General features: G+C 41.6%; 1 protein-coding gene across 1 annotated transcript in view; it reads left to right on the top strand.

The window, feature by feature from the left end:
- The first annotated feature begins 4,023 nt into the window (after nucleotides 1-4,023).
- LOC126259966 (trypsin-1-like) overlaps nucleotides 4,024-27,089 on the top strand; it is a 62,075-nt gene continuing 39,009 nt past the window's right edge. Inside the window, exons 1-3 of the mRNA XM_049957080.1 lie at nucleotides 4,024-4,129; nucleotides 15,130-15,203; nucleotides 17,007-17,098. Coding sequence (XP_049813037.1) covers nucleotides 4,075-4,129; nucleotides 15,130-15,203; nucleotides 17,007-17,098 — 221 coding nt within the window. The 5' untranslated portion in view covers nucleotides 4,024-4,074. The remainder of the gene's footprint in view (nucleotides 4,130-15,129; nucleotides 15,204-17,006; nucleotides 17,099-27,089) is intronic.

The raw sequence follows: 27,089 nt of genomic DNA, 5'->3' as shown, positions 1-27,089 counted from the left end.
AGGCTCAACAAGTCGGTGGAGGTACTCTGCTGAAATATTGAGCTGTGCTGCATTTATTGCCGTCCGTTAACTGCTGTAGTACTCCCGGTCCACGACTATCTGCAGAATGTTCTTCAAACCAATCGTGAACAACTGTGGCCCAGTGACACTGAGCATTGTTATCCACGAATAACTCCATCTTTGTTTTGGAACATGAAGTCCATGAACGACTGCAACTGATCAAGTAGCCGAACATACCATAGGACCAGTCGATTCCGTGTAAATATATTCAACACTATTATGGAGCCATCAGATTGCACAGTGCTTTGTTGACAACTTGGATCCATGGCTTCCTGCGGTCTGCGCAATACTCGAACCCTATTGTCAGCTCTTTCCAACTGAAATCGGGACATCCGATCAGGCCACGGCTTTCCAGTCGTCTAGGGTCCAACCGATATGGTCACGAGCCCAGGAGAGGCGCTGCAAACGAAACCGTGCTGTTAACAAAGGCACTAGCGTAGGTCGTCTATTACCACAGCCCATTAACGTCAAATTTCGCCGCATTGACCTAACAGATATGTTCGTCTTGTGTCCTACTTCAATTCTGTGGCTATTTATTACAGTACTGCTTGACTGTTGACACTGCCAACTATACGCAAACACCGCCGCTTTCGGTAGTTATGTGGAGGCCGGCGGCCACTGCGTTGTCTGTGGTGAAAGTTAATGCTTTACATTTGGTATTCGCGGCACACTTCTTACACTGTGGATCTCGGAATTTGTGCTTCCCTAACGATTTCCGAAATGGAATGTCCCATGCGTCCAGTTACAACTACTATTTCGTGTTCAGAGTTTGTTAATTCCCGCCATGAGGCCATAATCACGTCGGACACTTTTTCGTATGAATCACTCAAGTACAAATGACAGCTCCGAAAACGTTGTACCCCTTATACCTAGTGTACCGCCATCTGCATATGTGTATATCGCTACCCCATGAATTTTGACGCCTCAGTTTATATGGCTCACAATAGAACTAGCGATATATGCGATGTAGAGATTGCAATTCATAGCATCGTCACCTTCAGACCACATTAACAATAGGTTACGCTATTTTTTTTTCTGTCTTGTTTATTACCTGTGCCAACAGGAGCAGTGATGACATTCTTCAGTACTATGAGTGGATTCTTTAAAGTAAATATGCTGTGCTTGCTCTGTTGGAAGAGCATTGCCTGCTTAATAAGATGCCCAAGCTCGATCTTTCGTAATTACATAGCGAATCAATTGTGAAGTTGTGGTCGCTTCAAGCATTTCGTTCCTCCAGTTTTGTGGGCTGTTAATCCAACAATGTTGTGGATCAGTTCCAGCGGAGTTTCAAAGGAGTGCACAGGAATCAGTTTAACATTACTACCGGTGAGACCACAGTGAGCCGTTTGCCTTTTAGAATAGTAATTTGGATTGAAAGTATCGTTTGTCGGTAAAACGATCGTCGAAAACATTATCTTACTACGTATCGTCCTATAAGCACGTATACATGTGAAGGCACCACGACGTTTCGACGTATAAATCGCATCGTATAACTCTCAAGTCAAAGTTTACGAGTACATCATGCATCGAAGTGTGCGTAATTTTGACTCTGGTTATTTAACGATGATATTTCAGAGTAACTCTAAATGCTGATTTAAGATATGGGTAACATTTAGTTAATTCACATTTAATTATTTGTATCATAAATTAATTCAGAAAACCCAAAGAGATTCTGGTCATACATAAAGCATACCAGTGGCAAGACGCAATCAATACCTTCACTGCGTGATAACAACGGTGAAGTCTCTGATGACAGTGCCACTAAAGCAGAGTTATTAAACACAGTTTTCCGAAACACCTTCACCAAAGAAGATGAAGTAAATACTCCTGAATTCCAATCAAGAACAACTGCCAAGATGAGAAACACAGAAGTAGATACCCTTAGTGTAACAAAGTAGCTTAAATCACTTAATAAAGGCAAGGCCTCCGGTCCAGATTGTATACCAGTCAGGTTCCTCTCAGAGCATGGTGATAAAATAGCTCCATATTTAGGAATTATAGACACCCACTCGCTCACAGAAAGATCCGTACCTAAAGATTGGAAAATTGCTCAAGTCACACCTTTACCCAAAAAGGGAAGTAGGAGTAATCAGCTGAATTACAGGCCTATATCACTAACGTCGATTTGCAGTAAGGTTTTAGAACATATACTGTATTCGAACATTATGAAGTACCTCGAAGAAAACGATTTATTGACATATAGTCAGCACGGATTCAGAAAATATCGTTCTTGTGAAACACAACTAGCTCTTTCTACTTATGAAGTAATAAGTGCTATCGACAGGGGATGACTCCATATTCTTAGATTTCCAGAAGGCTTTCGACACCGTTCCTCACAAGCGTCTTCTAACCAAACTGTGCAGTCATGGACTGTTCGACTGGTCCCGGCGGAGGTTCGAGTCCTCCCTCGGGCATGTGTGTGTGTGTGTTTGTCCTTAGGATAATTTAGGTTAAGTAATGTGTAAGCTTAGTGGCTGATGATCTTAGCAGTTAAGTCCCATAAGATTTCACACACACACATTAACCAAACTGCGTGCCCACGGAGTATCGCCTCAGTTGTGCGACTGGATTCGTGATTTCCTCTCAGAAAGGTCACAGTTCATAGTAATAGACGGAAAGTCATCGAGTAAAACAGAAGTAATATCCGGCGTTCCTCAGGGAAGTGTTATAGGCCCTCTATTGTTCCTGATCTATATGAACGACATAGGAGACAATCTGAGTAGCCGTCTTTGATTGTTTGCAGATGATGCTGTCAATTACCGTCTTGTAAAGTCATCAGATGATCAAAGCGACTTGCAAAATGGTTTAGATAAGATATCTGAATGGTGCTGAAAGTGGCAATTCACCCTGAATAAAGAAAATTGTGAAGTTATTCACATAAGTACTAAAAGAAATCAGCTAAATTTCGATTACGCGATAAGTCACACAAATCTGAGGGCTGTAAATTCAACTAAATACTTACGGATTACAATTACAAATAACCTAAACTGGAACGATCACATAGATAATAATGTGGGTAGAGCAAACCGAAGACTGCGATTCATTGGCAGAACACTTAGCAGGTGTAACAGGTCTACCAAAGAGACTGCTTACACTACGCTTGTCCGACATATTCTTGAGTATTGCGGTGCGGTGTGGGATCCGCATCGGGTGGGACTGACGGATGACATCGAAAAAGTACAAAGAAGGGCAACTCGTTTTGTATTATCGCGAAATAGGGGAGATAGTGTCACAGACATGATGCGTGAATTGGAGTGACAATCATTAAAACAAAGGCGTTTTTCGTTGCGACGCGGTCTTCTCATGAAATTTCAATCACCAGTTTTCTCCTCCGATTGCGAAAATATTCTGATGGCACCCACCTACATAGGGAGAAATGATCATTACAATAAAATAAGAGAAACCAGGGCTCGCACAGAAAAATTTAAGTGCTCGTTTTTCCAGTGTGCCGCTCGAGAGTGGAACGGTAGAGAGACAGCATGAAGGTGGTTCATTGAACCCTCTGCCATTCACTTTATTGTGAATAGCAGAGTAATCACGTAGATGTAGAAATAAAACCGCAGTGATAAAGCGTAAAATCAGATGTCCCTTATCTGCATTAGGCCTCCAAGAAATCTATGGACGTAACCGCGAAGGAAAGACGTAGGAACCACTTCTGTGAAGTTGGTTGCTTATCTTTGAAGACGTTCATGAACTTCGGAGCCAGATGGCTTGATACATAGAGATACAGGAAAATGATAACCTCTTTCTAACATGCCTGTATTGTCTTAAGGCCATTACTAAGATAATAATCTTAGCATGACGAAAGAAGTCCATACAGGCCTCATTAATTGATGTTGATTGAAGAACAAAGATATTATTATTCGCTTTTATTAGCGAAAATACGTTCTTGTTTGCGTCATTTCTGGGCTGTTATTTAACGGTATGGATAAGATTAAGCTCATATATTAATGAGCACGTATAATTTTGGATTCGTTAGTTTCATAGAAGCGGCCGACCACAGAGACAAACAGCATGACTCCTTTGTTTCTGTTCCTTTTGTCGTCGCTGGTAGCTACCACCTGCTGCGGTATGTAGAAATGGTGGTGAAAAAGGTATTTCCTGTGTTCTGGTAATATGTTTACCTAAATTCGCGATGTGGAACGTTTCTGTCTTCCAGCTGAGCATTGTGTGTGGAGAGATTCCCTGCAGATTTTCATTCTATCTTTTGCTGTTTCTTTCTAAGTTTCATGTGTACATTTGCATACATACCCTTTACTTTCAGCGTCTGTCTCTCCATTTACGTTTCTCTGTGGTTGTTAAAATTGTAATCGCTATCCTCGTAGCACTTGCTTCAAGTTTCATATGTTAAATTCGTAACTTACCTTCTTATAATAACAGTGATTCTTTCTGTGTTTTATTGAATTTACGCTTCTTAGTGAGTCCTTCTCGCAGTTATAAGTAAATTCAAATACTTCATGACGAGTATTTTGTAGTTATAGTCGTAGGTCTAAAAACGAATTTCATGAAGTATTCAACACTTAATTATCGTTTCTATTTCGGTACAGATTCTGCAACCGTTTCAACTTTCGCTGTAATTAAATTATTTTGAAAAAATGAAGTAAAAATGGCAATACCAGAAAGTAATTGACGAACAGTAATTAAATTTCTGGAATACATTTGTCTAGGTAAAATACTTAAATGTTAACACTGCAAGATTAGTCTTCAACACTTAATTATCGTTTCTATTTCGGTACAGATTCTGCAACCGTTTCAACTTTCGCTGTAATTAAATTATTTTGAAAAAATGAAGTAAAAATGGCAATACCAGAAAATAATTGACATACAGTAACAAAATTTCTGGAATACATTTGTCTAGGTAAAATACTTAAATGTTAATACTGCAAGATTACAGGTTAATGTAAGCATGAGATAAGCCAATGCGTATGTGAAACTAAGGTCCATTAATAGCCGATGTAACCGCCAGAATGTTGAATGCAAAAGTGCATCGATAGTGTCGTACGTGTGCCGGATGTCAGTTTGTGGGATGGAATTTAATGCCTGTTGCACTTGGTCGCTCATTACAGTCCCGGTTAATGCTAGTTGTGGATGACGCTGGAGCTGTAGTCCGATGATGTCCCATATGTGTTTGATTGGAGACGGATTTCGTGATCGAGCAGGCGAAGCCGACACGTAGATACTCTGTAGAGCATATCGGGTGACAACAGCGATACGTGGCCGAGCATTATCCTCTTGGAGAACACCCCCTGGAATGCTCTTCGTGAATGGCTGCATAACGTATCAAATCAACAGACTGACGTACAAATTTGCAATCAGGTTGCGTGAGATCAGCTCCTTGTGCTGCGATTTTTTTTGTCAGTGTATTTGCATTCTACGTTAACAGTTTCTCAGGAAAGTTTCTCCTTCTATAGCCTGCCTTCATTTTATATTCTCTTCACTGCCATAGTCGTTTATTTTCCCACCAAATTACCTGAAGTCGTCTGCTAGTTATGTTATCTCACTAGCTGACAAAAAAATCGCTTTTGTTGGTCTTCATTTTCATTTATTTTCTGAGAATGTTCCACATCACTCGACCGCTTGGTAAAAGTGAACATTAAATGAATCTTAAAAATGTTAGTATACAAGGCTTAATAATTCTCTCGAATGCTCAAAAATGGCCTTAAACACATTTGACTTCATTTAAGTATTCACAATACCCTTCAGAGAGGGAATTTATTAACGTAAAAACAAGATAGTAGAACCTTCTTCATGAATCAGAAATGTACGCGTCCATGCAACACTCATGGGACTACGGGAGTTGGTTATATAGGGTGTTAGAAGTACAAGAACAAATTTTGTGGTTGTTGTAAACTTAATATGTACCCTCTTCAATGTGTTAGTTGTTTTTTCTTCGTATCTAACAGTCTTCCCGCAAACATGTGACGTAATTTATTACCTGATATTTTCTGTGCGGTCATAACTACACCATGAAGTAGACTATGCTTCTCCACGCGTCCCCACTTCAGCACCTAACCTGCTGACCAGGGGAAAATAGCTTTAATGGCTTGCTCTTGCCACACATACACTCCTGGAAATTGAAATAAGAACACCGTGAATTCATTGTCCCAGGAAGGGGAAACTTTATTGACACATTCCTGGGGTCAGATACATCACATGATCACACTGTCAGAACCACAGGCACATAGACACAGGCAACAGAGCATGCACAATGTCGGCACTAGTACAGTGTATATCCACCTTTCGCAGCAATGCAGGCTGCTATTCTCCCATGGAGACGATCGTAGAGATGCTGGATGTAGTCCTGTGGAACGGCTTGCCATGCCATTTCCACCTGGCGCCTCAGTTGGACCAGCGTTCGTGCTGGACGTGCAGACCGCGTGAGACGACGCCTCATCCAGTCCCAAACATGCTCAATGGGGGACAGATCCGGAGATCTTGCTGGCCAGGGTAGTTGACTTACACCTTCTAGAGCACGTTGGGTGGCACGGGATACATGCGGACGTGCATTGTCCTGTTGGAACAGCAAGTTCCCTTGCCGGTCTAGGAATGGTAGAACGATGGGTTCGTTGACGGTTTGGATGTACCGTGCACTATTCAGTGTCCCCTCGACGATCACCAGTGGTGTACGGCCAGTGTAGGAGATCGCTCCCCACACCATGATGCCGGGTGTTGGCCCTGTGTGCCTCGGTCGCATGCAGTCCTGATTGTGGCGCTCACCTGCACGGCGCCAAACACGCATACGACCATCATTGGCACCAAGGCAGAAGCGACTCTCATCGCTGAAGACGACACGTCTCCATTCGTCCCTCCATTCACGCCTGTCGCGACACCACTGGAGGCGGGCTGCACGATGTTGGGGCGTGAGCGGAGGACGGCCTAACGGTGTGCGGGACCGTAGCCCAGCTTCATGGAGACGGTTGCGAATGGTCCTCGCCGATACCCCAGGAGCAACAGTGTCCCTAATTTGCTGGGAAGTGGCGGTGCGGTCCCCTACGGCACTGCGTAGGATCCTACGGTCTTGGCGTGCATCCGTGCGTCGCTGCGGTCCGGTCCCAGGTCGACGGGCACGTGCACCTTCCGCCGACCACTGGCGACAACATCGATGTACTGTGGAGACCTCACGCCCCACGTGTTGAGCAATTCGGCGGTACGTCCACCCGGCCTCCCGCATGCCCACTATACGCCCTCGCTCAAAGTCGGTCAACTGCACATACGGTTCACGTCCACGCTGTCGCGGCATGCTACCAGTGTTAAAGACTGCGATGGAGTTCCGTATGCCACGGCAAACTGGCTGACACTGACGGCGGCGGTGCACAAATGCTGCGCAGCTAGCGCCATTCGACGGCCAACACCGCGGTTCCTGGTGTGTCCGCTGTGCCGTGCGTGTGATCATTGCTTGTACAGCCCTCTCGCAGTGTCCGGAGCAAGTATGGTGGGTCTGACACACCGGTGTCAATGTGTTCTTTTTTCCATTTCCAGGAGTGTACTTGTAGATACAGAGCAACCTAAAAGCATGCTGCTCCTGATAGCTGCAAGTATCATACGTGTTGGTGTGCAAATGAAATAAGTACTGATGTAATGTTGTTCAGGTCACCAATTATACCACACACTGTATGTATACACATTCAGTAATTGTAGGAACAAATTAATGATGTAGAAGTGGAAGTGTTTGTAGGAGTATATTTGTATTTTCACGACTTTGGGTTGGCATCACGGTAATGAGCAGAGAACGGGAGATGGATAATTCATTTTCTTATAAAAGTTTTTGTTTGTAGGCTCAACTCTATACTTAACGAAGGAGTGTCCGCTTGAAGCTTCCACATAATTTGAAAATCGTTCATTGATCCTTGTTTTCATTTCTGAAAGTGAAAAACCGGCTAAATTATTTTCTGGAATGATTTTACAGCATGGTGAAAGTTGTATGAACTGCGGAAAACTTCATAAGTTGGAAGATCAACGCAAAAACAGTCGAGCCTTACTGACTGGCTAGCAACGTCCTGGCCGGCCAGTTGAAGTGTCAACCCCTTCGCTTGAAGCCCTCATTGATGTCATTATTCGTGAACACCGACTTTTTACACTTGACAATATAGAAAATTCAGTTGCAGTAAGTGTCGGCATAGCGTAGTTAGTAACAAGCTCAAATACAGCAAAACAAGAAAAAGGTGCGTCCCGAGAGACTCAGAGTTTGTACATACTTTAAAGAAAGTTATGATCATATTTAAACGTGTGAAGATAGTTAGGTTCCCCATTTTTAATCAACGTCCAAATGACAAAGAATTTGTGTGAAAATGGTTCAAACAACAAAACAATGACCTCTTTGCATCAGATAAAGAAAACCTAGTTCGTCGTTGGTAGAAGAGTATTAATACTAGTGTGGGTAATGTTGAGAAGTAGAAAAAATCTCATTTCATAAAAATGCACAATGTTAGTTCTACATTAGTTTGTCTGTTTTATTGCTGCTGGTCGTATATATAGATATTTCCCATTCTAATTCCCTCAACGTTCCATGGCCTAATTCTACTACCCTCCTTGCCGTTGTTCTATTTTTGTTGGTCATTTTATAACCTCTTTTCACGACACTCTCCATGCCGTTCAGCTGATCTACCAAGTAATTTGCCCACTCTGACAATAGTACAATGCCAGTGGCAAACCTCAAAGTTTTTATTTCTTCTCTCTGACTATAATTCTTTTTCCAAAGTTCTCCCTCGCTTCCTTAACCGCTTTCTCTGTGTATAGTTTGAATAACATGGATGATAGTGTTGGGTCTTATTTCAGGCCCGTCCCAACTGCTGCTTTCATGTCTTTCGACTCTTAACATTGCAGTCTGATTTCTGTAAAAGTTCTACCTTCCGAACTTAAAAGAATGTAATGAAGTCATCATTCTCAAAAGAGTTTTGTAATTCGCAGTTGTTTCACACGTAAATTTGTCTTTATTCAATCTACCTTGGTTAGGTCGTAGGAACAGTATTACCTCCTACGTTGCTTAGATGTTACCGGAATGCAAACTGATCGTCTCCCAGGCAACTTTCTCCCAGTCGATCCATTCTATAGATGTTGTTGTGGTCTTTAGTCCTGAGACTGGTTTGATGCACCTTTCCATGCTACTCTATCCTGTGCAAGCTTCTTCATCTCCCAGTACCTACTGCAACCTACATCTTTCTGAATCTGTTTAGTGTATTCACATATTGGTCTCCCTCTGCTATCTTTACCCTCCACGCTTAATGCTAAATTTGTGATCTCTTCATGCCTCAGAACATGTCCTACCAACCGGTCCCTTCTTCTCGTCAAGTTGTGCCACAAACTGCTCTTCCCCCCAATCCTATTCAATACCTCCTCATTAGTTATGTGATCTACCCATCTAATCTTCATCAATCTTCTGTAGCACCACATTTCGAAAGCTTCTATTCTCTTCTTGTCCAAACTACTTATCGTCCACGTTTCACATCCATACATGTCTACACTCCATACAAATACTTTCAGAAACGACTTCCTGACACTTAAATCTATACTCGATGTTAACAAATTTCTCTTCTTCAGAAACGCTTTCCTTGCAATAGCCAGTCTACATTTTATATCCACTCTACTTCGACCATCATGTTATTTTGCTCCCCAAATAACAAAACTCCTTTACTACTTTAAGTGTCTCATTTCCTAATCTAATTCCCTCAGCATCACCCGACTTAATTCGACTACATTCCATTATCCTCGTTTCGCTTTTGTTGATGTTCATCTTATATCCTCCTTTCAAGACACCGTCCATTCTGTTCAACTGCTCTTCTATGTCCTTTGCTGTCTGACAGAATTACAATGTCATCGGCGAACCTCAAAGTTTTTATTTCTTCTCCATGGATTTTAATACCTACTTTGAATTTTTCTTTTGTTTCCTTTACTGCCTGCTCAATATAGAGATTCAATAACATCGGGGAGAGGCTACAACCCTGTCTCACTCCCTGCTGCTTTCCCAACTGCTGCTTCCCTTTCATGCCCCTCGACTCTTATAACTGCCATTTGGTTTCTGTACAAATTGTAAATAGCCTTTCACTCCCTGTATTTTACCCCTGCCACCTTCAGAATTTGAAAGAGAGTATTCCAGTCAACACTGTCAAAAGCTTTCTCTAAGTCTACAAATGCTAAGAATGTAGGTTTGCCTTTTCTTATTCTTTCCTCTAAGGTGAGTCGTAAGGTCAGTATTGCCTCACGTGTTCCAATATTTCTACGGAATCCATAATGATCTTCCCCGACGTCCGCTTCTACCACTTTTTCCATTCGTCTGTAAAGAATTCGCGTTAGTATTTTGCAGCTGTGACTTATTAAACTGATTGTTCGGTAATTTTCACATCTGTCAACACCTGCTTTCTTTGGGATTGGAATTATTATATTCTTCTTTAAGTCTGACAGTATTTCGCCTGACTCATACATCTTGCTCACCAGATGGTAGAGTTTTGTCAGGACTAACTCTCCCAAGGCTGTCAGTAGTTCTAATGGAATGTTGTCTACTCCCAGGGCCTTGTTTCGACTCAGGTCTTTCAGTGATCTGTAAAACTCTTCACGTAGTATCGTATCTCCCATTTCATCTTCAGCTACATCCTCTTCCATTTTCATAATATTGTCCTCAAGTACATCGCTCTTGTATAGACCCTCTATATACTCCTTCCACCTTTCTGCTTCCCCTTCTTTGCTTAGAACTGGGTTTCCATCTGAGCTCTTGATATTCATACAAGTGGTCCTCTTTTCTCCAAAGGTCTCTTTAATTTTCCTGTAGGCAGTATCTATCTTACCGCTAGTGAGATAAGCCTCTACATTCTTACATTTGCCCTCTAGCCATCCCTGCTTAGCCATTTTGCACTTCCTGTCGATCTAATTTATGAGACGTTTGTATTCCGTTTTGCCTGCTCCATTTATTGCATTTTTATATTTTCTCCTTTCATCAATCAAATTCAATATTTCTTCTCTTACCCAAGGATTTCTACTAGCCCTCGTCTTTTTACCTCCTTTATCCTCTGCTGCCTTTACTACTTCATCCCTCAAAGCTACCCAATCTTCTTCTACTGTATTTCTTTCTCCCATTCCTGTCAATTTTTCCCTTATACTCCCCCTGAAACTCTGTACAACCTCTGCTTCTGTCAGTTTATCCAGGTCCCATCTCCTGAAATTCCCACCATTTTGCAGTTTCTTCAGTTTTAATCTATAGTTCATAACCAATAGATTGTGGTCAGAGTCTACATCTGCCCCTGGAAATGTCATACAATTTAAAACCTGGTTCCTGAATCCCTGTCTTACAATTATATAATCTATCTCATACCTTCTAGTATCTCCAGGCTTCTTCCATGTATACAACCTTCTTTCATGATTCTTCAACCAAGTGTTAGCTATGATTAAGTTATGCTCTGTGCAAAATTCTACCAGGCGGTTTCCTCTTTCATTTTTCCCCCCCAATCCACCTACTATGTTTCCCTCTCTTCCTTTTCCTACTATCGAATTCCAGTCACCGATGACTATAAAATTATGGTCTCCCTTCACTATCTGAATAATTTCTTTTATCTCATCATACATTTCTGGGATTTCTTCGTCACCTGCAGAGCTAGTTGGCATATAAACTTGTACTACTGTAGTGGGCGTGGGCTTCGTGTCTATCTTGGCCACAATAATGCGTTCACTATGCTGTTTGTAGTAGCTTACCCGCACTCCTATTTTTCTGTTCACTATTAAACCTACTGCTGCATTACCCCTATTTGATTTTGTATTTATAACCTGTATTCACCTGACCAAAAGTCTTGTTCCTCCTGCCACCGAACTTCACTAATTCCCACTATTTCTAACTTTAACCTATCCATTTCCTTTTCTAAATTTTCTAACCTACCTGCCCGATTAAGGGATCTGACATTCCACGCTCCGATCCAAAGAACGCCAGTTTCCTTTCTCCTGATAACGACGTCCTCTTGAGTAGTCCCCGCCCGGAGATCCGAATGGGGGACTATTTTACCTCCGGAATATTTTACCCAAGAGGACGCCATCATCATTTAATCATACAGTAAAGCTGCATGCCCTCGGGAAAAATTACGGCTGTAGTTTCCCCCTGCTTTCAGCCGTGCGCAGTACCAGCACAGCAAGGCCGTTTTGGTTATTGTTACAAGGCCAGATCAGTCAATCATCCAGACTGTTGCCCCTGCAACTGTTGAAAAGGCTGCTGCCCCTGTTCAGGAACCACACGTTTGTCTGGCCTCTCAACGGATACCCCTCTGTTGTGGTTGCACCAACGGTACGGCCATCTGTATCGCTGAGCAAAACCTCCCCATCAACAGCAAGGTCCATGGTACATCAGGGGAGATAATACATATATATTACGAGTTATTTGATACCCACGACTGATGCATTGGTAATAGTCACACCTTCCAGGTCATGGCTTGTTGTTGGTAACAATCTTAGATTTGATATAATAAAACAAAACACTTTGTGCTCATATTTTATTTAGAACATAGCTTAGACCCTACACTATTCTTAGGAATCTGTGATCATAAAATTAGACTGTGTAGTCAAATCTCCGCCTTCTTCTTTCCCACCTGCAAATGAGGTGCCGACGAGGTGTAGATTAACTGGGGCTCATTCAGCGCAACAACTGCGATAATGATATGAAATTTTTAGTAAAATATAACGGAATTCCAGGAGGGAATTTTATCCATTTTCTTTCCTAAACAGATGGGAACCGCCAGTCTTCACTTCTGCATCATCTTATTCGATGCACAGATGGGAGAAAGACAGTAGTAAAGCACTGAAGCAGGTGTGGCAGAAATGTATGAAGAAAGCAGTGCAATATTAAAATGACTTTGTTAATGATATTTACTTTTTACTTAACATTTGTACGACCTTTTTCCTGCCCCTTGCTGTGTCAGAGTTTTTTGATTAAGCCATCACAAATATTTATGTAATAGCATGTTTGGTATACCAATTCTGGTTCACTTCGGATTAGCCAAATGAACAAGTGTGGATATTGGATTCGCCAATGGGTAGTAAGAGTAGAGCAATATTGAATCTTAGTATGAATCAGTGCTTCGTTGGCATGAAAATACGAGTACTATACAGGGTGTCACAAAAAGGTACGGCCAAACTTTCAGGAAACATTCCTCACACACAAATAAAGAAAAGATGTTATGTGGACATGTGTCCTGAAACGCTTAATTTCCATGTTAGAGCTCATTTTAGTTTCGTCAGTATGCTCTTCCACCTACGCTCAATGGAGCACGTTATCATGATTTCATAGGGGATACTCTACCTGTGCTGCTAGAACATGTGCCTTTACAAGTACGACACAACATGTGGTTCATGCACGATGGAGCTCCTGCACATTTCATTCGAAGTGTTCGTACGCTTCTCAACAACAGATTCGGTGACCAATGGATTGGTAGAGGCGGACCAATTCCATGGCCTCCACGCTCTCCTCACCTCAACCCTATTGACTTTCATTTATGGGGGCATTTGAATGCTACGCAACCCCGGTACCAAATGTAGAGACTCTTCGTGCTCGTATTGTGGACGGCTGTGATACAATACGCCATTCTCCAGGGCTGCATCAGCGCATCAGGGATTCCATGTGACGGAGGGTGGATGCATGTATCCTCGCTAGCGGAGGACATTTTGAACATTTCCTGTAACAAAGTGTTTGAAGTCACTCTGGTACGTTCTGTTGCTGTGTGTTTCCATTCCATGATTAATGTGATTTGAAGAGAAGTAATAAAATGAACTCTAACATGGAAAGTAAGCGTTTCCGGACACATGTCCACATAACATATTTTCTTTCTTTGTGTGTGAGGAACGTTTCCTGAAAGTTTAGCCCTACCTTTTTGTAACACCCTGTATATGAAATTAGTTTCATACAAAGTACAACCTGGAAGTACAAACTGATATGAAAAATATGGCCTTTTCTAAACGTGAGCATACGTTCTTGGGTTAGCGCCCATACTGGCAAGTCATTCGTAGCCATTTGTGGAACACTGAAGACACAACTGTGGACAGCAAATAAAAGAATCAATTGATTTTTTTATTCTCCTACGTTATTTCATAGATATTTATTATTCCTACTCTAGTTCTCCTAGACTCAGGTTCGTAGATTGTTGGGACAGGTTTAGTAGTGTGCTTAAAGAAAGAGAACTTTTAAGAAGAAGTAGAAACCAGTGTCTTATAATGAATAAAGATGAAGCAAGTGTTAACAAAAAAGAGAACGTTTTATATCTCAAGAATGTCTAATACCTTTCGTATATTACCCGGCGTGTTCTTTGACTTATGTAAGATTAAACTGGGCTGAAAAGTCTGTGCTGTAGGTATAAAAAGTCAGCGACTTAAACTTAAGTAAAAGGGTGAAAACCGTAACTGCTGGCCTTTTGAGGTTTTCGTCTGAGTTATGCTATATATATGACCGTATGAAGCGTGAGACTACATAGATAAATAGATCAGAACTAGTTTTACATCATTTGTCTTTCTTTCTTTGTGTGTGAGGAATGTTTCCTGAAAGTTTGGCCGTACCTTTTTGTAACACCCTGTATATATGCCTGTTTAATGCTCTCCAATTAGTTTTGTGTTTTCTTTTGAGACGGTATTTTACCTTCAAAAGTACTGAGAAAAGCAAAAGTAGCCACTTTTTTAAATACGTGGTGGCATAGTGTGACATACACTGTTGAGTATTTAAATTACAGATAACTCCCTAATACCACGTAGCATTCTATAACCTTGAGGATGCGCACGGTGAGAAGGGGGAATCAAAACATGTCTGCTATCCATATTTTATACACGTTATTGATCGGATGAGTATTTTTTGTTTAAATTTATAATTTTTTATAGTTACACACATTTTTGTTTCTTTAAGAATAAGAATCACAGTCGCAGATATGATTTGTCCTTGCAATATATGCCTTATATCCTCAACTTATAAGTCAAATACACGAAATGAATTAAGAGTTCAATGCTTTTAGTTGGAAACATCTTCATGCAGTCATTTGTTCATGTGCGGATATGTGGATCACGATATTCTGATTGAGCAGAGAATAAGAAAATAAGGTCGTGTGTTTACTGTTACAGGATTACCTCCAGGAGATCATCAGTCAAGAATAGTGAATGGCACAGACGCTGCAGACGGCGAATTTCCTTTCGTGGTAAATTAATATCGACATTCTAAAATGAAATATTTGTAACGGCACATTTGTTAGCCTCGCTGAATTCCATTGTAATTACAGAGACGGAACAAAATCGCAACACCAAGAAGGAGTTGTGCAACATAAACGAAAGTTCGTACGCGTTTTTCTATTTATGAAAGATTATATCTACTCAAATTTCGCATAAGAGTGGCGCTAGTAGCGCCACTATGAAAATGCAAATCAATTTTGCTTTAAATACAGATTGTAGCGGCCGTGAGCGTTTGTTACCTATGAATTTGAGGTGATGAGTTAACGTTAGTCAAGAATGCCTTTAAGGTGACAAAGACGCGATTATCAACACATCACTGAGATTGAACGACGTCGTGTAATAGGGCTACGAGGAGCTGAATGCTCCTTCTGCGATATTGCAGAAAGACTTGGCAGGAATGTAGCGACTGTACATAATTGCTGGCATTGTCGGTCGTGAGAATGTAAAGTAGGAAGAAGCCCGGCTCCGGCTACCGAGAAAGGAGACCATCGTCTTCAGCGCATGGGCCTGGAGCACCGTACTGTATCTGTACCAGCAAACTGAGCAGCAGTTGGCACCGTAGTGACACAACGAACTGTTACAAATCGGTTACTTCGACAACAACCGGTCTGCGTGCTAGATACTCTGGACCTACACCTAGATTATGCTCTGGTGTGTGATTTCGTATGACAGCAGGAGCACTCTCGTGGTGATGAACTGTTGTGCTGTCATTCGTGAACAGCATTCCAGTTGGTGTTTTCTAACAGCATAACGCTCGCCCACATACGGCTTTTGCAACCCAACATGCTCTACAGAGTGTCGACCTGTTGCCTCGACCTGCTCGATCACCAGATCTGTCTCCAGTCGAGCACATATGGTACATCGTCGGTCGACAACTCCAGAGTCATCGTCAAACAGCATTAATCGTCCATTTACTGACGGATCAAGTGCGAAAGCCATGGAACTTTGTCCCACAAACTGACATCCGAAACGTGTACAACACAATGAACGCTCGTTTGCATACTTGCATTCAGCATATTAATGTACCAGCATTCCTCATTTGGAGTGGCTTATCTCACGCGCCAATAACTGGTGCTTGCAACGTTAATCACTTAAATATGTTACCTATACTTATATATTCCCTAAATTTCATTATTGTTGGTTAATTATTTTGTGGTGTTGCGATTCTTTTCCGTCAGTGTCTTAAGCAAACAGAGCGTATGATAAAGAACAAACGTTCTCTTTAATTTTTCCGTAGATAGACACTCATAGTCAGGGCTTAGTAGTGCCCTGTGTAAAGTGCAACAAATTTCTTCGTCTTCGTAATCATATTCTGCTTTTCTTTCTCAGAGTAAGCAGGTCATTCATCACGAACAACAACAGCTGCATTTTATTTCATTTGATTTCTGCATAGAAGCATTTTCCGTGGTGTTGTACTATCAAAATTTTACTGTAGGACTTTTTTTTTAATTTTGTGTTAATACAATGAAAAAAGTTCGCTGGACATACACATCGTTCATTTAGTATTTACGACCCACATATTCCTGCCGAACATGAGTTACATAGTAAGTGCGACATAACCTATAGACGAACCTGTGTAGAGCATAGTTTTGTACTTGGCAATGTATAGATGGAGCTATTCTTGAACTCAGCAATGGTAATGAGAATCTTGAGTGGAATCCAGTTCAGTACAGTACAGCACGCCGATACGGGGTATGAACTGGTTGAAATAAATTCAGACAGCTAAATCGTAGAGAGCAGATTACCGTCTAAAGGCCTTTCATCTGTTGCAGGTGCAGTACGTTTATCTGCTTGGATCACCGGAATGCGGCGCCTCTGTCATCAATGAGTACTGGGTGATGACTGCAGCCCACTGTGTATACCTGTAAGCAACTGAAAAATTATATGCATGCTTAAATTGTTATTAGTGAAAACTGGCATTTTAACCGCGTTCATCGTGGCAGATAGTTTCCAGAATTATTTAGTTAACTAATGGAAAGCTCTCCAAAGTCTAGTCATGTGGCAGTGTTAAGATACCACGATGTTTCGACGAGTGTCATTATCTTCTGGAGAAGTTCATACACTCCATTAGCTATTTAGGTTTGAAACGTCACGTGGTCAGCATTTTATCAGAAGTTAATATTCCAAGGTCTGACACTTTGATTTTCGAAGTAATCACATTTTCTATTACGATTACCTTTGTTGAATTTTACTCTTAAGAGATAGCTCGAAATTTATGGAATTGTAAACTTGACAGATGAGAATCGAATACTCTTCACACTTCGCCCAACCGGGACTTACAATTTCATATCGTGAGAAAACTAAATAATCTTTCGCGTCAGAGGCCTGGTGTTATTAGCGAATGGCGGTTTGATACGGAGATTTGCGTAGCAAATGATCGCACAACTAGTGTAGCGATTTCCTTACACTACAGAGAGTCGCGATGCCCCAGCGTGGCACAGGATTCAATTTCCATTCTTCTGTCCTGATAATATCTGTATCTCGTTGTTTTATCATCTCTAGGAAGAGATACTTCGACCACGTCTCAAAAGTTACAAACTTCGTGAACTGACGCTGTTCAGATCTGCAGATTATAGAGCTGTGATTTCATCACCAAGTAGATCTCACTGAATTAGCAATTCTTACCGTTGTATTCGCGTATGTAGTGCTGATAGAATCAGTATGTGTGCGCTGCAATTAATTTAATTCTGTCTTCTCGGTACCTACTGTGTGGAACTGGGCCCGTAGTGCATTCCTAGGTTCCGAACTTAATAATGATTCTTGAAACTTTGTAAAAAGCCTTTCGCGGGATAGTTGATGTTTATCTGAAAGTGTCTGCCCGTTCAAGTGCTTCAGCATTTCTAGATCGCTCTCCTGTGAGTCAACATCCTGTGACCATTCGTGCTGCCCTGCTCTGAATACGTTCAGTATTTCCTGGTATCTTACACAATATCCTAGGATGGTTCACACGAGTGTTTGTAACCAGCCTCCAGTTCCGCGTTTTGTGAAGTACTTCATTTTACATTTCAAAAATTTTATGCAAGTTCCTAATTTTTGTACCACTTTCAAATAAAAAGCTTTCTTTCAGACAGCACTTCATTATTGATAACTACGTCATCTGCAAACATTCTGATATTACGATTAATATTATCTACTCGGTCATTGACATTGAACATGAACTGAAGGGCCCTAATGCCCTCACTCTAGGATCTTGCATCAAGACAAATTCTGAGTCCATCTTACCAAAAAATCCTACTTTCGTATGTAGTATCACATATTATCGCATGTGTCTTTCTTCCAACCAACACCCATCGTTGTTTTTAGACGGATCTCTGGTATATTATGGTTAAGATAGCAGCTACCTCAGTTGCTAATTCTGCTTAGAATGTGACAGGACTCCGACGCTTATTCAGTTTTAGCAATTTCATCTGTTTCTCAACGACACTGACACTAACCTTTCTATCACTCATCTATTTACCGGTATGGTAATGAAACTGAACAGTTCTCGATCTTCTTTGTATTGTATTTTAATACTTCGTCATATCTGATTACCTTTGTCTTTCCTCATTTTTGGTCCCTTGTCATCCGTGATTGTACTTCGGCCGCACTGACACATGTAACCGTCAAAACAGCCACATCCCTCTCATTTCGCACCTACCTATAGTCCAGCGTCTTATTCTATAGCTATCGTGTAGTGGTAGACTATGTATCATGTACTTTCCCTCCCATCGCAAATCCTCGTACTACATACTGTTCTTCTAAACTTTAGCCGGCCGCCGTGGCCGAGCGGTTCTAGGCGCTTCAGTCTGGAACCGCGCTGCTGCTACGGTCGCAGGCTAGAATCCTGCCTCGGGCATGGATGTGTGTGATGTCCTTAGGCTAGTTAGGTTTACGTAGTTCTAAGTCTAGGGGACTGATGACCTCAGATGTTAAGTCCCATAGTGCTTAGAGCCATTTGAACTATTTTTTCATCTTCTAAACTTTAAACTTGAGCAATAGTACCTCTAGATGCTGCTGACGGTAGATAAATGTTTCAGCTTTTCAGATTCGAGACAATTGTTCAACTAGTCTACTATATCAATTGCCCATTATACTACAGTAACTATTGAAGCGATAACTACGTCATGATTACTGATATTAGTTTCAATGTGGAAAGCCTGAACGCGGTTGGTCAACTCGTTGTAATTAGAGATGATACATTTCTAAGTATGACCATGGATCACAGTTGACATGCAACGTTCATTCCATCGTATGTCACCACCAGCTACTCACTGTACCCTACTCCCTTGAGAGAATGGCCCCTGTAAAGAGCCTCTTCAACTACTTGAATGAGGTGTCCAGACGCACACACTATGATCGCTAGGTGCTCCTTCTTACCCCTTGCTGCCATTTACTAAAAGGGTTAAATTATTCGTCGTACTTTGTATTTGTTGACAATTAACAGACCCTCACCGTCTGTGCCTACTTGCCCCTTACAGGCTTTCCAATAGTTGAGATACGTCTCCCTGGCTCAGTTTCAGTTTCAGTGGGAAACAGCACTTCGGACTTGTTGGAAAGACGACTGAATATAGAACCTACAGCCAAGTCGGCGAGCAGTGATAGGTACTGTATTTTCTACAGAGGAGAGTACCCATGAGACATGGTAGTACATCAGGTATTTTTGCTGCTATTACTGTATGTCCCAATATATCCTACAGTATTTCATAAGCAGGAACCTCAGTGGTGCAGTCCAGTCCATTCCTTCCTGAGACGTTAAATTAAGTCTTAAATCTTCCGTTCGGCCGCCCTTCTAAAACGCCCTGATTGGTGCCTCACGTTTAGTGGATCTGTAGCTATATCCGGCTCTGTCATCTTCCTTGTCATAGTCTAAATGGCTGTTTTCGTTGGAGCTTCCTAACCAACTACAGTAAAAGAACCCAACTATGAACCTCTGCACTTATTATCTTGAAACAAAAAATGCACGAGTCTTACTATTGTCTTCTTTCTAAACCTGTTTCCATGAATGAATAAATAAAGAATATTTACTTATGTTTCACTAAAATATTCCTGGCATAAAAAATTGGCTTAATTAATCTACCTTTTGATGTCAAAACAGACACAATATTGAGCGCGAGAAGTTCTACGGAATCTCTATATGTAGCGCGAACTTCAATGCGAAATGCTTTTAATACTTTCCACAAAGTAACTCTCTCTCGAAATCTGTATGAAAATCCACAGAGATTCTGGTCGTATGTAAAGTACACCAATGGCAAGACGCAATCAATACTTTCACTGCCCAAAACAATGGTGATGTTACTTATAACAGAGCCACTAAAGCAGAGTTACTAAACACGGTTTTCCGAAATTCCTTCACAAAACAAGAAGAAGTAAGTACTGCAGAATTCGAATCAAGAACGACTGATAACATGAGTAACTTAGAAATAGATATCCTCGGCGTAGCAAAGCAGTTTAAATCACTTAATAAAGGCAAGTCCTCCGGTCCTAATTGTATACCAGTCATGTTCTTCTCAGAATATGCTGATAGAATAGCTCCTCATTTAGCAATCGTATACAGCCGATCGCTCGTTGAAAAATCAGTACATTGAGATTAGAAAGTTGTACAAGTCACACCATTACCCAAGAAAGGAAAAATGATTAATCCGCTAAATTACAGATCGTCGATTTGCGGCACATACACTGTGTTGGAACATTATGAATTATCTCGAAGGAAACGATACGGATTCAGAAAATATCGTTCTTGTGGAACACAAGTAGCTCTTATATTCTCACGACGTTATGAATGCTATTGACAGCGGATGTCAATCTGATTGCACGTTTTAGATTTCCAGAAGCGCCTTCTAATTAGATTTCGTACCTATGGACCATCGTCTCAGTTGTGTGACTGGATTCGTGATTTCCTATCTATAAAGGTCACAATTCGCAGTAACTGACAGCAAGTAACATCTGGCGTTCCTGATCTACATAAACGGTTTAGGAAACAACCTGAGTAACACTCTTAGATTGTTTGCAGACGATGCTGTCATTTGACGTCTTACAAAGTCATCAATTGATCAAAACAAATTTCAAAACGATATACACAACAGATCTGTATGGTGTAAAAAGTGGCAACTGACTCTAAATCATGAAAAGTGTGAAGTCATCCACGTGAGTACTAAAATGAATCCATTAAATTTCGGTCACACCATAAATCACATAAATCTCAAGGCTGTAAATTCTTCTAAATGCTTAGGGATTACAATTACGAATAACTTAAGATGAAACGATCACATAGATAATGTTATGGGCAATGCAAACCAAAGACTGAACGTTATTGGCAGAATACTTAAAAAATGCAACAGGTTTGCTAAAGAGATTGCCTACATTACGCACTTACGTCCTCTTCTGGAGTACTGCTGTGTGGTGTGGGATCCGCATCAGATAAGATCGACGGAGGACATCGAAAAAGTTCAAAGGGCAGCTTCTTTTGTACTATCGCGAAACAGTGGAGAGCACGCCACAGATTGATATGTGAATTGGGTGACAATCATTGAAACAAAGGCGTTTTTCGTTGCGGTAGGATATTCTTAAGAAAATTCAGTCATCAACTTTGTCTCAAGGTGTGAAAACATTTTGTTAGTGCCCACCTACACAGGGAGAAATGATCGTCATAATAATATAAGAGAAATCAACCTCGCACAGAAAAAATTAAGTGTTCGTTTTTCCCGCGCGCTGTTCGAGAGCGGAAAGGTAGCTTGAAGGTAGTTCTATGAAACCTATGCCAGGCACTCAATTGTAAATTGCAAATGTGGATAACACCCCCCGAATCTCTCACCTGTAGCTAGTTTCAAAAGAAGAATTAAGATTAACTTGAAAGACTGTATCAAGTTTGGCAATGATGCCAGTTTGGCTACGTGTAAACAAAAACAACACTCACCTTTATCACGCTTGTAACCGCTTATTTTGTACCGACTTAGATATATACTGTCAGGAGAGTGAATTAGTAGTTGCTTTGTTCTCACAGAATTCGCGTCACCAAGATTATTGGTCACTTTTTTAAAATATTTTAAATCGGAAAATTTAGGCCTAGGGTGCGTCTATCCAGCTAGCAACTGACAGAAACGTGTTCACATTGGAAACTACTTTTATGGAGAGCGTGAACGCTACTGAAACTAGTAGCTGCCTTGTGTTAAATAAATTTTTGCTATTATAAATGCAAATGTAATATTCTATGTTTATAAGACACAATTTTTAGACCTGCATCGCAGCTTTCGGTATTTCAAATAACACAAGTTTTTTTTTTTTTTTAATACTCTTAGAACACTAAATATTCACTTGAGCAAGAAGAATAGACACTACAGGAAGTATGTGATACAGAATAAAATTGATTTTACACTATTTACTCTCAAATAATCATGTTTTTATGACGGGCTATAACTGTGCACCTCACTGGGCCCCCGTCTTCAAACTTTTGTGTCACCTATCAAAACAATACTGTTAATGGCAGTATACCTTGTCTGTCTGTTCTCGTGTGTTTCAGTGGGATCATGTTAGTTAATGCCACAGTTCTCTTTTAAAGCTCTAAAAGTCGTATCGCTAAACAAACAGTTGTATTTATCTTCTTCCTGATTATTTGCTCATGCTCTCTTGGGGTTTAGAATATTACTAGAGTCGGCTGCTGCTAGCAACATCGTGATGTCATCCTGGCATGTGTGTGCTGTAATTGGGGAGTTGGTAACACGTTTGTTGTGGACACCGTTTGTTAGCAAATCATAGAAATCTTTTCCCAAATTTTTAAAAAAGTGACCAAACAATCTTGATGGCGCGAATTCTATTAGAACAAAGCAACTATTAATTCACTCTCCTGACATTATATCTCTAAATCGGTACAAAATCAGCGGCTACCATCGCGATAAAGTTTAGCGTTGTTTTTGTTTATACGTAGCCAAACTGACGTCATTGCCAAACTTGATACAGTCTTTCAAGTTAATCTTAATTCTTCTTTTGAAAATGACCACGAGTGAGGGATCCAGGAGGTGTTATATGATAGTAAGTAGCGGAATTTGTTGGTAATATTTACACTGGGGAGGGAGTGGGGGGAGGGGGGCGTAGTGTGGAGAACATTGGGAAAACGGAAGTGCTCTCTCCAGGAACTGCAGCGTATGCAGTAATAATGTTTTGATTGGGGAGCAGGAAGGGAAAATTTGTGCCCTTCAGGCACGCTTGGAGGAAGAGAAGAAGGAATTGAACAGGATCAAGGTAGACAAAGAAGAGGGTGGTTAGCGCGAACTTGCAGTTGGTAGAAAAGCAAGAAGAAAGAGAAAGTGATATGATAGTTTCATTATCAATACTAAAAACAGATATCAACCACTACCACGGTTAAGTGCAGCCACGAGGAGGAAGCCTAGAAATGTGCAAAACGTTAGGAAGAAGTAATTGTTGCTGCTAGGTACGAGGGCAATTCAATAAGTAATAAAACACATTTTTTTTCTGAAACAGGGGTTGTTTTATTCAGCATTGAAATACACCAGGTTATTCCCCAATCTTTTAGCTACACAACACTATTTTTCAACGTAATCTCCATTCAATGCTACGGCCTTACGCCACCTTGAAATGAGGGCCTGTATGCCTGCACGGTACCATTCCACTGGTCGATGTCGGAGCCAACGTCGTACTGCTTCAATAACTTCTTCATCATCCGCGTAGTGCCTCCCACGGATTGCGTCCTTCATTGGGCCAAACATATGGAAATCCGACGGTGCGAGATCGGGGCTGTAGGGTGCATGAGGAAGAACAGTCCACTGAAGTTTTGTGAGCTCCTCTCGGGTGCGAAGACTTGTGTGAGGTCTTGCGTTGTCATGAAGAAGGAGAAGTTCGTTCAGATTTTTGTGCCTACGAACACGCTGAAGTCGTTTCTTCAATTTCTGAAGAGTAGCACAATACACTTCAGAGTTGATCGTTTGACCATGGGGAAGGACATCGAACAGAATAACCCCTTCAGCGTCCCAGAAGACTGTAACCATGACTTTACCGGCTGAGGGTATGGCTTTAAACTTTTTCTTGGTAGGGCAGTGGGTGTGGCACCACTCCATTGATTGCCGTTTTGTTTCAGGTTCGAAGTGATGAACCCATGTTTCATCGGCTGTAACAATCTTTGACAAGAAATTGTCACCCTCAGCCACATGACGAGCAAGCAATTCCGCACAGATGGTTCTCCTTTGCTCTTTATGGTGTTCGGTTAGACAACGAGGGACCCAGCGGGAACAAACCTTTGAATATCCCAACTGGTGAACAATTGTGACAGCACTACCAACAGAGATGTCAAGTTGAGCACTGAGTTGTTTGATGGTGATCCGTCGATCATCTCGAACGAGTGTGTTCGCACGCTCCGCCATTGCAGGAGTCACAGCTGTGCACGGCCAGCCCGCACGCGGGAGATCAGACAGTCTTGCTTGACCTTGCGGCGATGATGACACACGCTTTGCCCAACGACTCACCGTGCTTTTGTCCACTGCCAGATCACCGTAGACATTATGCAAGCGCCTATGAATATCTGAGATGCCCTGGTTTTCCGCCAAAAGAAACTCGATCACTGCCCGTTGTTTGCAACGCACATCCGTTACAGACGCCATTTTAACAGCTCCGTACAGCGCTGCCACCTGTCGGAAGTCAATGAAACTATAAGAGACGAAGCGGGAATGTTTGAAAATATTCCACAAGAAATTTCCGGTTTTTTCAACCAAAATTGGCCGAGAAAAAAAATGTGTTGCATTACTTATTGAACTGCCCTCGTAGTAGCCATGGATGAGATGTAGGCCCTTAGTTACAGGAAAGCTTGGGGTCAGCTTTACAGGACACCAGAATTTTCAAATGAAATATAGAGCTAAGTCACAGAGGATTAGGGTTTTTAAGTAAGGAATTTTCAGAAGAGCACCTTGCAGTGATACTGGGTGGCGTAGGAAACAATTTGGTTAAGGATGAGTCATATGGCATAGGACATGATAGCTTTCCTGACTTCCCTGACTCATGATACACTTTTGTCGATCTGTTCGGACGTCGTTATCGGCTACGCCTTAATGAGGCAGGTTAATGTGGGGCTAGAATTGGCACTGGTGGCATCCCAACTTGCGCATGTTGCTTTGTTATCAGTGAGCACTACCAAGATATGAGGTTTCACGACACTTGGTCTGCACCTAAAAAGTAACAGGAAGGGAAAATTGTTACAGCTTATTAATGAAAGTATAGGGGGTGGATCTTGGGCCATGCATGGTGAATTACCTGTCGTCATGGGTAAGCGAAGTGCTTCTCTTTTAAGATAAATCCAGACAAGGGGTTCCCCTGCCTAAACAGCATCTCCAGTGGTTTAAAAATTTCCGAAATAAGCACCCACAAGACATAGTCTAACACACCGAATGGCATACATACTGCAGTGCTAAAAGTAACGTAGCACATTGCACAGACTTAACAATCCTTCATCAAAATATGCAATCAACAAAAAATAAAATACAGCAGTTTGAAGTTGAGCTCCAATCTTTCAGCTGCACATAAGTTTATGTCAATGTGAACCAGTGTAGAGAGACAGAATTCCATCATGTAGTGTTATCGTTGTATCGAAGGACTGACTGTTACTGTAGGACTACTGTAAAAAATGGAGGATCATGCTTTTATGTCAGAAGAGGAACACAGTTCAGAAGAGATTACGACCTTGATACAGAAAAAAAGACAAATACTATGAAGTATCAGCCATTGAATAAAAGGGCTTTACATCAACAAGAAATTAATCCAGAGTTGAAAATACTGCTGTAGTTGTAAGGTTCTTATATTTAGAACACGACCGGTTTCGGACTCTTATACGTTCATCTTCATGAGTTACAAATTCGTACTGTAACCCCGAGCGCCCTGGTGGACTTGTAGAGGACGCGGTATATTATCAGCGAGAGCAGAGTAGGACCATTTCATAAGTGTACCGTGAATATCAGGAATACGGTAGAACGTTAAATCTCCGACATCGCTGCGGCCGGCAAAAGGTCATGCAAGAGCGGGACCAACGACGATTGAAGAGAATCGTTCTATATGATAGAAGTGCAACCCATCCGCAAATTGCTACAGATTTCAAGGCTGGGCCATCAACAAGTGTCAGTGTGCGAACCATTCAACGAAACATCATCGATATGGGTTTTCGGAGCAGAAGGCCTGTTGGTGTTCCCTTGATGACTGCACGACACAAAGCTTACCGCCACGTCAGGGCTCGTCAACACCGATAGTGGACTGTTGGTGACTGGAAACAAGATGCGGACGAATCTCGTTTCAAATTGTATCGAGTGGATGGTTGTGCACGTATATGGAGACAACCTCATCAATCCAAAGAACCTGCATGTCAGCAGGGGTCTGTGCAAGCCGGTGGAGGCTCTGTAATGGGGTGAAGCATGTGCAATTGGAGTGATATAGGACTCCTGATATGTCTAAATACGATTCTGACAGGTGACACGTACGTAAGCATCCTGTCTAATCACCTGCATCCATTCATGTCCAGTGTGCATTCCAGCTGACTTGGGCAATTCCAGCAGGACAATGCGACACCCCACACGTTCAGAATTGTTACAGAGTGGCTCCAGGAACACTCTCCTGAGTTTAAACACTTGTGATGGCCACCAAACTCCTCAGACATGCATGAACATTATTGAGCATATCTGGGATGCCAGACAACTTGCATCCGTACTCTTATGGATTTATGGACAGCCCTGCAGTATTCATGGTGTGAATTCCCTCCAGCATTACCTCAGACGTTAGTCGGGTCCATGCCACGTGTTGTTGCGGCCCTACGTGATCTTAGTCAAGTGTGCCATTTTCTTTGGCTCTTCAATGTATTAGAGGGTAATTAAGTGATTTATGAATTTGTG

This window comes from Schistocerca nitens, chromosome 5 (genome assembly GCF_023898315.1).
Source record: "Schistocerca nitens isolate TAMUIC-IGC-003100 chromosome 5, iqSchNite1.1, whole genome shotgun sequence".
In the NCBI taxonomy this organism is placed as follows: domain Eukaryota; kingdom Metazoa; phylum Arthropoda; class Insecta; order Orthoptera; family Acrididae; genus Schistocerca; species Schistocerca nitens.
Note: the sequence above shows the minus strand (reverse complement) of the source record. Positions and strands in the feature narration are given on the sequence as shown.